This window comes from Callospermophilus lateralis, chromosome 4 (genome assembly GCF_048772815.1).
Source record: "Callospermophilus lateralis isolate mCalLat2 chromosome 4, mCalLat2.hap1, whole genome shotgun sequence".
NCBI classification, from domain to species: Eukaryota; Metazoa; Chordata; class Mammalia; order Rodentia; family Sciuridae; genus Callospermophilus; species Callospermophilus lateralis.
In genome coordinates, this window is record NC_135308.1 from 166,358,548 (window position 1) to 166,369,014 (window position 10,467).

Consider the following 10,467-nt stretch of genomic DNA (forward strand, 5'->3'; position numbering starts at 1 on the left):
CAGCGGGTGGAGGGAAACGGACCGGACGTGTCACACATTCCACACAGGCGTCATTTGTCAGGAGCCCAACTTCTATGTATACTTAACGCTCTGATTAGAAAAGTACCAAGGGAAGCAGAAAACAAAACACTCCATTTGAAATGGAAAAAAAGGATGGTGGAGAGTAATTTTCTTAATTTCCATGTGACAAAGAATTTTGTGATACCTCATTTTTTCTATTTCTGATTTTATTAAGTTCTGATCAAGGACTTTGGCCTGTAAACTCCTGCATTTAGGAAAGTGTGGCCAGTTAGGTGTCAGCTTTGGTCATTGTCCCAAGTCTGTCCTGTGGGAGTTGCCAGCTGCTCTGTGCCCTGCTCGGGACAGGCCTGGTGTGGCCCACGCTGTGTGTGACGGAGAACTTAAAGCGAGCTTCTCCTGCAGCTTGGCTCAGGCTGGCGCCCACACACAGGCCCCATCTCGCCCTCCTGTGCGGTTCTCCGTGGCAGCCAGGTGCTGCTCTCACCGCACCAGCCTCTGCCTGAGGAGAGACCTCAGCTCCCTTCTCCTGTGTTACTCAGAGTCCTCTCCACCTTTCCTGATGTTTCCAGTTCAGCATTTGCTGTTCCTCGGATTTTTCCTCCTCAGTGTAGAAGTTCTGCTCTAAGTTTCCATTCTTAGTCTTCTTAAAACTTTACTTCAGTTGTTCATTGTAAATCTGAAGGGATAGTTGCATATAGCTTAACAGAAAAAAATTCTGAAAAGTAGTAAATTTTTGTTGCCTTACATGGTGTTTGCTTTTTAAAATTGGAACCTAAATACACATAACAAAGTCTCCCACGTGAGCCATCCTGAGTGTGGAGCTGAGCGCTGTTAGTATGTGTGTCTTGCTCTGTACCCAGCATCCCAGAGCCTTGTCATCTTGCTAACCCAAATGCTCCCCAGTGAATGCGGGCACCCTGCCCTCCTTTCCTGCTTCCTGCAGGACAACTGGGAGGAGGTGCAGAACTGTGTGTGTGAGACTCACTTAGGAGTGAGGGTCCGTGACCCGCGGGACCTCTGCGTAGAATGGCAGTCTTGGCTCTGCCACTGAGCTGGTGTCCTCTGGGTTCATCCAGGTCCTGGCGTGGGTGTCAGAATTCCCTTCCTTTTAAGGGCTGAACACGGGAGCCCGCGCGCCTGTCACCCCAGCAACTCACCCGGGGACTTGGAGGCTAAGGATCGGATTGCAGGTCCCAGGGGGCCTTGGCAACTTAGGGAGTCCCTGTCTCAAAGTAAGAACAGGAGCCGGGGCGTGGCTCAGTGCCGAGCCCCCGGGGCACCTTCCCCAGCTTGCCCCCAAGCACCCGCTGCTGTGGCCCACTGCGTTTTGTTCACCCCCCTGTCCATCAGTGGACACTTAAGCTCTGGACACTTGCTACTAGTTTAAAAAGACTAAGAATGGAAACTTAGAAGTGCTGCTGTGAACGTGGAGAGTGTGGAGGCTCTGGCGGGAGTTCTGTGGGCCTTTCTTGCTCTCCACAGCAGCGGCGCGGTCCGGGCTCCTTTCTCTCCATCTCTTGCACCACTTTACATCTGTACCAGCAGTGCACAAGAGTTCTCTTTTCCCCATATTCTCACCAACAGTGTTTCCCCTTTTGTTTTTTTAATAGTATCATTCTGTGGCCATGGGGTAGGTTTTTTTTAGTGTGCTTTGCAGTACTGGGAACGGAACCCAGGGCCTCCCACGTGCGAGGCACTGCTCTGCCACCCAGCTGTTTCCCCAGGGAGACAAGTTTTGCTAAGCTCCCCAGGCTGGCCTCAAATTCCTCCTGCCTCCACCTCCCAGGTAACTGGGATCAGGGCTGTGGCCACATGGCCAGCACAGGGTGGTTTTGGTTTGCATCTCCCTAGGGATTGGGGATGTTGGGCAGCTTGTCCTGCCCTTTGTCTTCTGTGGAGAAATAGCAGGTCCTTTGCATGCGCTTACTTGGTTGTGGGTTTTGTCGTTGAGTGGCATGAGTTCTCAACGTATTGGGGACATTTTCTCCTGTCCCAGACTGTCTCTGCACTCAGGATTGTTCTCTGATGAGTAAGTGTAGTTTTGAGGTCATCCATTTTTCTGGTGTTTTATGTTGCTTCCTGTGCTTCAGCATCACGTCCAGGATGTCACCACCAACTACAATGCTGGGGAGCTTCCTCTGTGTTCTCTTGTAAGTGCCTGCAGACCTGGTCTTGTCCAGTCTCTTGTCCATCTTTAGTCAGCATCCACACGGGCCCAGACGAGGCCCAGCTTTGCCCTCTCGCAGGTGCGCATCCAGTCTGAGTCATCTGCTGGGAAGACTGTCCTCCTGGTGGCCTTGGTACCCTTGCTAAGGACATTGAACTGTGTGTGTGAGTCTCACTTATGAGTATCCTGTGTCTTGGTCTGTTTGTCCCTAGAGCAGTGCGTCCTTCATGCTTCAAGGAAGAGTTTCTCAAGTTGAGAAATGTCATTTGTTCTCTCCTGGGAATGATCCAGAGAGTGACAGCTGCCCTCCCTGTAGCCAGGGGCTGGCTGGAGTGGGCAGGACGTGAGCACCTAGCTCTTGGTGGACTGCCGGGTCTGTGCAACTGGCTGCAGCTGGCTGGTTCCTGTCAGGCCACGCTGTCTGCTGCACATGGCTCCCAGGCTTTGGGCACATGGCCTTTCCCCTTGTGGGCCATGAACCCTTCTGTGTCAGGCCCTGCGTGGCCTCCAGCCCAGCCTGCTCCTTGACAGCGACTGCCCATCCTGTCCTCAGTGGTGCTCCCTGAAGGAATTCTGCCCTGGCCTTCCACTGGTCAGCCCTGAGGCAGGTTGTACGGCGTGTTGTGATTGCATGACTGTTTAACACTTGCCCTCCTAGATTATAAGCCCTGCATGAAAGAGGGACTTTCTTTTCTTTTTCTTTTTCTTTTCTTTTCTTTTCTTTTCTTTTCTTTTCTTTTCTTTTCTTTTCTTTTCTTTTCTTTTCTTTTCTTTTTTAAGAATGTGACCTTTATTTTAGTTGTTGTTGTTCCTTGTGTGGTGCTGAGGATCCAGCCCAGGGTCTCCCAAGTGCTAGGCAAGCGCTCTAACACCGAGGCCCAGCCCCAGCACCTGAAAGAGGGACTTTCTTTCTGTCAATTCAGTGTGTATTTTATAACATCAGGGATCCCGATCCTTGACCGTGGGCCCGGGGTGATGGTCACTGAGTCAATGCAGTCTTCTCTCCTCGTTACCTCAGGGCAGCGAGGCTCGGGAAGGAAGAAGCCCGTCATGGTTCAACCCCGCCGAGGCTGTCCAGGTCATGCGCTACTGCTGCCTGCTGGCCCGGAGTGTCTCCAGCCAGGTGTCTGCCAGGGACATCGGTGTCATCACGCCCTACCGGAAACAGGTGTGCCCGCAGGGATGTCCCTTGTTCTACAGTCACTGGGGCCCAGGTTCCCCATTTTGTGGAGTCTGTAGAAGGCAGAGACAAACTCATTGTGAACAGCAGCAGGTTTTTAGAGAAGCAGGACCACGTTCGAGTGCTCTGGAGGGAAGGTCTGCAAACTGCTTCCCCCAGCCATCCCTGCTCTGCAGAGCTGAGCTTACTTCTGTTTCTAAATGGTTACATCATAAAACTTTGGAATACCCTGGATATTTGGCCCTTCAAGGAGAAGCTCGCCAACCCCACTGTCAACCGGAGCTTCTCAAAAGGGGTGGTGTGTCATCCTTGAGGGGACTCTGCTCGTTCTGTGTGGCTCTTCCACCTAGGCACAGGATGGTGGGTGGCATTACCCTGTGTTGTGGTTAGCATTTTACATCACTGTGACAAATGACTTGACAAAAATAATTAATAGTTTGTTTGGGGCTCACAGTTTCAGAGGTTCAGTCCCTAGCTGGCCGACTCCGCAGTTCTGGGCCCACAGTGAGGCAGCCGCCATGGAGGAAGGGTGTGGTGGAGGGAAGCAGCTCGGGACCTGATAGCCAGGAAGCAGAGAGAGCTCTGCTCACCAGGGACAAAGTATAATTCCCAAAGCCATGCCCCCTGTGTCCCATATCCTCAGTGATCCTCCAGTCACCACCCAGTTAATCCACTCAAGTGGATCAATCCACTGATGAGGGTGTCCTCTGGTAATATGATCTCTTCACCTCTGGACTCTCCTGCATCGCCTCTCGTCTAAGCCTCACGCCAGTCAGGCTCTCCCTGAGCTGCACAACAGGGCCCCTGCACTCCTGCCTGGCCTGGAGCGTGCTGGAGTGTCAGTCCCTGAGCGCTTCTCCTGGGGGTACAAGCCACCCCGCCCTGGGGAAGAAGCCCCGAGAGGCAGGCAGCAGCCGACCACATAGGTGAAGGTCAGGGGGCATGCCCTTGGTGTGTGCCCTGCACGGAGCCCTTCAATCAGGCCGTGTCTCTTCTGTGCCTGAGGTTGAGCCAAGTGCCTGGCGCTCCAGCGGCAGCGACCATGAAGGCTGGAGCAGGTAAGCCTTTGTGCCATGGCTGCCTGCACTCAGCTTGTCCTGTCCTGGTTGAGGCTTTGTTTTGTTCTGCTTGAGCAGAGGGCAACCCAGCTTGGTGGTTGGCAGGTGTGGCCCGGCAGTGGGCAGCAGTTGTGCTTACCACCAGGAGCAGGTAAGACTGCCCTCTGCTGGCGGAGGGTCTCCTGGCTTCACAGCCTCAGCAAGGAGTGGCTCATCCAGCCTCACCTCTCGGGTGGGGCTCAGCCCTTCTCTGAGGTCACTCTGCACTAGTCCCTGGGCCTGGCCTCACCCCAGAACAGAGCAGCGCTGTCTTCACCCACGTGCGGTGTTTCAGGCATCAGCACCTCTCAGGTTGGGTGCCTCTGGTCTCCAGAGCCCAGAGGTGTGTCAGTTTTTTCCAGCTACATGGCTGCTTTGGGCGCACCTGGCTATTGCCATCCTGCCTGCCACGTCCTGACCTGGAGCCCTCAGGAGAACCAGCCCATGTGTCACGAGGCTGGTCCAAAAGCTCAGGCCCGCCCTTGTGGCTGCGCTCAGGCACGGGTCCTTGAGCCACGCTGGCCCTGAGCCAGGTGAAGCTCCCAGGCCTCCATGCTGCCCTAGTCTCTGCACAGCCAGCTCGGCTAGTTGCCTGCTTCAGGGTCTGTCCACTCAACTGATTTCTCTTGGGGACCAGTGAGAGTCCACCCTCTACCGTATTCCACACCCAGTCTGGCACATGTGGGCCTGGGAGCCCTGAGACATGGAGAGGGGTGAGTCGTCGCCCTGGCAGGAGCAGCGAGGTCGTCAGTTGGCTGAGAACTGCTGCAGGCAGCCTCCCTACTCCCAACCCTGATCCAGCACAGCCCTGGCCAGCCTTCAGAGCCCCTGCCTCCTCTAGCCGCTCCTCCGCAGGTCCCATTGCCCCCCATGTTGTCTGCTGTCCTGCTGGGCTCTGCCACCCTCTCAGCCTGGGACTGGCAGGCAGGCTGGGCCTGGGTCGGCCAATCTGGGCACAGGCGCGAGCATCCCCTGTAGGTGTCTGAGGTGCAGCCAGTCGCGGGGCTGTGCTGCCCTCTCGCATCTTTGCAGCCTTTGCCCTGCACGTCTCCTCACCCCCTTCCCTAAGGCTGGGTGTAGGCATGGCTTGCAGGGGACACAGAGGCCATGCTCTGAGGTGACCTGGCTGGGTGACCAACGGGTGCTGAGGGCCTACCTCTCCAAGGCACATGCTGCTGGGACTGCCTTGGAGAGGGGCTGCTGGGACTGCCTAGGGGTGGGCATGGGGGCCTCCTTGAAAGGGCATTGAGAACCTCTCTCTGCTCACGGCCCTGGATTCACTGTTGCCTGGGAAGTTGCTCCGTGTGATGCCCATCTATGTGGAGCTGTGTCTAGTTCTTTCAGCCGCACATCTTTCCACATTGTTCTGGGCTCTGCCCTTGGGGGCTGAGTTAGGGGTCTCATCCAGCTGCACCTGGCTTTGCTGTTGGTTGGGGTGTTTCTGATTCTTGCATGGTTGGACATGCACTCGCTCGTAGCCTTCAGTCTGTGGGCGTATGCTGTCCCTCAGGCCTCCATCTACCCGCCGCCTCCTGGCTGTGTTGGTCTTATCTGTTGCCCACTCTGCTCTCCAGAGGTCCAGCTGAGCTCACTCCTCACCACACGCCGGCTCTCCACAGGTGTCATCCCACTGCAGCCCCTGGCACCTCAGCCAGCTCCTCCTGCCCGAGCAGCACTGTCTCTGAGTTAGGTGGCTGCTTCCTGCCTCACTCACCTCCTGTGCTCTCCTTGGTGGTCACACTTGCTGGAGCTCAGCCCCACGGGGTGTGCAGTCCCCCAGAAGAGGCCTAGCAGAGGTCCTGGGGCCTGCTGCCATCGAGGTGCACATCCCACCTGTGAGCAGCAGTGCACCCTCTCATTTCTTAACCCCTGCTCCTGGGAGAGGGCAGGTGTTCCACAAGGAGCTGAGCCCTCCTGACGAGCAGTGTGTCCCCACTGAGTTGGACTGAAGTAGATGTGTTGTGTGACTGAAAGCAGCACTGCACGTGGGCTGGCATTTGCTGTACACCAAGATGAGAAAGAACTGATCAGATTTGTACAGGGTTATCTTTAACATTTCAACCTCTTTTAAAGGTGGAGAAAATAAAAATTCTTCTGCGAAATGTTGATTTGATGGACATAAAGGTTGGATCAGTAGAGGAATTTCAAGGGCAAGAATATTTGGTCATTGTGATTTCAACGGTAGGTATCCGCTGGCTGGCAGCCACCTCGCTGTTGTGGGGGCTGAGAACCCTGGGGTCTAAAGCGGCAGAGCTGGATGCCTGCCCTAGACAAAGTGCAAGGCGAGGCCTTCCAGGCCCAGATGCACCACAGGTGCTGACTGCGGAAGTTCTCCAGCAACCCAGAGGTCAGGGCCAGAAGTAAAGGGAAGTCCCCAGGAGGCAGAAAGAGGCAGCTGAAAAGGAGCCCCACCATGGCAGCTTCTGCAGCACTGCCGCCTGCGGAGCCAGGTCGGACTCACAGCCCCACGTGTCGTTACTTTTACGTTAACTTTATTGAAGAGTACATGTTAATTGCAGACAAGGTGAAAGTTCAGATACAACAAAGAGATTAGGAGCCACCTAAACCCTGCCACGTGGGGTCCCTGTCGGGCGTGTGGCCATGTGGGCATGTTCCCTGCTTCTTCCCAAACAGTACAGACTCCTGCTAGAACCTCTTCCTACACGTCTGCATGGGGCAAGAGTTTTCCATGCAAAAACAAGAACAAAAAGTGTACAATGCCATTTTTTATTCCTCTTTTGTTTTTCAGGTGCGGTCAAATGAAGACAGATTTGAAGATGATCGCTATTTTTTGGGTTTTCTGTCCAACTCAAAAAGGTTCAATGTTGCAATCACCAGACCCAAAGCCTTGCTGATTGTGCTGGGAAACCCGCATGTGCTAGTCAGAGTGAGTGTGCAAGACAGGGGACTGAGGAGGAGGGCTCTAGGGAAGGGCCAGGCCACCCAAAAGTGGCCGCTGAGGTGAGGGATGTGTGGGGCACAGGAGTCATGGCTCCCTCGTATCCAACAGGACCCCTGCTTCGGTGCCTTGTTGGAATACAGCGTTACCAACGGTGTGTACACTGGCTGTGATCTGCCTCCCGAGCTGCAGGCTTTGCAGAAGTGAGTGTTCCTGCTGCTTCCTAAAGGCTGGGCTGGCTTTAGGATGGCCCTGCCCCTCCTCTGCTGGCCCTCACTTAGGACCCCCACATCCATGCCTGCCACACTGCTTCCCAGGCTCTCTGCAGCCCCTGTACTGCAGTAGCCACTCTGTCCTGATCATTCAGGGCTCACACACACAGGGATAAACAAAGCACCTGGTAGGAACCCTGGGGACGGGGGCAGGTGGAGCCAGATCCACGTGCTGCTCCCCCCTGCAGCTGTGCCTAGAGGAGTGGGTCCAGCTCCCCGTGCCAGCATCTGCCAACAGAGGAGCCGGGCCCACTGGAAGCACAGCAGCCTGTGTGCAGGGGACTGTGCACCTCATGCTATGGGCCTGAGACCCTGCCTGCCCGTGTTCCTGTTTCTGCCTGTCCTGCAAATCCTGTGGCCCCTTGTCTTGCAGCCGTGGGCATTGATGTGGGCAGCAGCTGATCCTGCTCGGGCTGCTGACCTTGGCACACACCAGCATGTTCCTGCCATTTGGCAGTCACTGCTGCTACCTCCCCCCAATAAATACTTTGGTGACCCCTAACCTCCTGTGCACCTGAAAATGTGCCCATCATTGATGACAGTCTCACGAGGCCTCTGCCTGCCACTGACTGCAGTCTTTGGAACTGACCCCAGCAGCTCCATCCTGATCCAGACACGTGCTGGGCAGCAGGCTAGCCACCAGCTCTCCTCAAAGCATGCAAAGCCCCCTGGGTCTGTGGGGCTCTGCCTGGGGTTAAAGGGAGGTGGCAGCAGCATTCAGGACTGTCCAAGACCCAATACTTCTGGAAGGCTCAGCAGGCAGGCCTGTGCCGGGGCCTCTGCCTGACCTGCTAGCCAAGAGCTCTTTGGTCCCTGTGCTACATGGACACCAGGCTCTCTCAGCACCTTCATGGGTGGGCGGGCTCCCTGGGGGGCCGCGCTGGGCCTGTGGGCCTTCACTCCAGAGGCACAGAGTGCAGAATCAGTAGGTCACTGAGTCTTCGTGCCCTGGCAAACAAGAGGCCAGCACAGTCGTGCCCCATGCCAGCTCTGCCACAGCCACCTCCACCCACCCTGGGGACTGTTGCTGAGTTTGCAGCCCTTGGAGATGAGCGCTCTCCAGGTCCAGGAGGAAGCAGTGCCAGGCCGGTGCTGTGTGAGCAAGTGGGAGTCTGGCTGGCTGGCGGGTCCCTCCTGCCCTGCCAGTCCTGCAGCACCCTCCCTTCACAGGACTGCCCCGCCCAGGTCCTGGGGCAGCGGGAAGAGGCTGGTGTGGTGCCCTGGAAAGACTCACGTCCTACAAGCCTGCACCCATCCCATTGTGTCCTCCCCACAGGGACCGGCCTTGCCCAGGTGGAGCACTTAGGCCAGAAGGCCCAAGGGATGAGCCCCACAGAGGAAATGGCTTAAGGCCTCCCACCCCAGGGACCAGCATGGGCTAGGTGCCCTCCCCAGGTGGAGAACAGAGAACCTTTGGGGAGACACTTCCTCCAGATAGAACTGAGGGCAGATCAGACCAGCCAGGTGGTTCTGCCCAGTCCTGTACCTCCTCCACTCAGCAGCCAGGTAGTGTCCCATGGCTGATGGTGCCATCGACCCGGAGTCACCCACACAGCAGTCAGCCTTGCCCACCCCAGGGGCAGCGCCCAGCCTCTGCACACCTGCCTCGGGGCCTTCCTATGTCCCGCCCTCTATCTGCAGCTGCTCAGCTGCTCCCTACAGGCTCTTCTTGGCTTCATGGCCCCTGACTTTCCTTGCACCCTGTCAACATGAGTCACACACAGCCACCCGGGAGGTCTTCAGTGTTGGCTGGCATGTGAGCAAGTGAGGGCAGGAGCAGGGCCAGGCCTGACACTTAGAGGTGACCAGTCTGTCCCACAAAAGCTGGGCACATGAGATGGATCATGGTCCCGTGTCATCAGTGATGGAACCAGCCTCTGTCCTTCCACCACCAAGCACTGAGCTAAGGTCAATCCTGGGCCTTTGGGCTCTAGCACCTCCTCCCCAGGGCCAGTGCCCAGCACCACCCCTCACCCACCACCCCTCACCCTCCACCCCAGAATCATCCACACAGCCAGGGCTTCACCTACACCTGCTGGGATTTCACCTGGATATTACGGTACAGGAAAAAGGCCAGGCCTTGTGGGACCACAGCTCCAGAAGACCCACGGCCCAAGAGCAGGGGGGGTCCCGCAGACAGGCGAGACCAGCACCAGGAAGGTGGGAGTCCCTACGAGGACTTGGTGCCCTCTGTTGAGGGCAGGACAGAGTGGGTGGGAGCCCTGGGACAGGTGGCAGGGAGGAAGCAGGCTGCCTGGGCCAACATGGAGGTCTTAAGATCTGCACCTGGAGATCCCCAAGGAAACTTTTTTTTTTTTTAAAAAGAGAGAGAATTTTATTATTTATTTTTTAGTTTTCGGTGGACACAACATCTTTGTATGTGGTGCTGAGGATCGAACCTGGGCCGCACGCATGCCAGGCGAGCGCGCTACCACTTGAGCCACATCCCCAGCCCCCAAGGAAACTTGTTTAAAACAGCATCTTCCTGCTTGTTCTTAAGTTAGCTGAAATGTTTTTTTTTTCTTTTTTTTTTTTTTTTCATTTTTAAAAACTGTTGGTGTCCTTCCCAGCACATGGTAAGTATTGCCATCTTAAGGCAGAAGAGTCACGGTGGTTTGTCAGCCTCAGTGGAGGAATGAAAATGCCACCATCACCCATGGGACATCTGCCAGCTGTCGGCGGCAGCTCCTTGAACGCAGGACCTAGCCAAGTCCCACAGCTTGTCCTAGTGCAAAACATGCTGGACAGCTGTGCACCACACACCTTCTTGCTCTCCTGAGCATGGAGTGGGAGCTCAGACCCACTGCCCCACAGACACAGGGGGTGAACAG

The 10,467-nt window shown here is 56.0% G+C and overlaps 1 protein-coding gene across 3 annotated transcripts in view; it reads left to right on the forward strand.

The window, feature by feature from the left end:
* Mov10l1 (Mov10 like RNA helicase 1) overlaps positions 1-7,882 on the forward strand; it is a 60,357-nt gene extending 52,475 nt beyond the window's left edge. For 2 of the 3 annotated variants that reach the window (XM_076853395.2, XM_076853394.2), the window contains exons 23-26: positions 3,207-3,356; positions 6,539-6,646; positions 7,215-7,352; positions 7,476-7,882. In XM_076853395.2, coding sequence (XP_076709510.2) covers positions 3,207-3,356; positions 6,539-6,646; positions 7,215-7,352; positions 7,476-7,571 — 492 coding nt within the window. In that variant the 3' untranslated portion in view covers positions 7,572-7,882. The remainder of the gene's footprint in view (positions 1-3,206; positions 3,357-6,538; positions 6,647-7,214; positions 7,353-7,475) is intronic. The other variant, XM_076853396.2, reaches the window with a different exon arrangement.
* Positions 7,883-10,467: the final 2,585 nt, after the last annotated feature.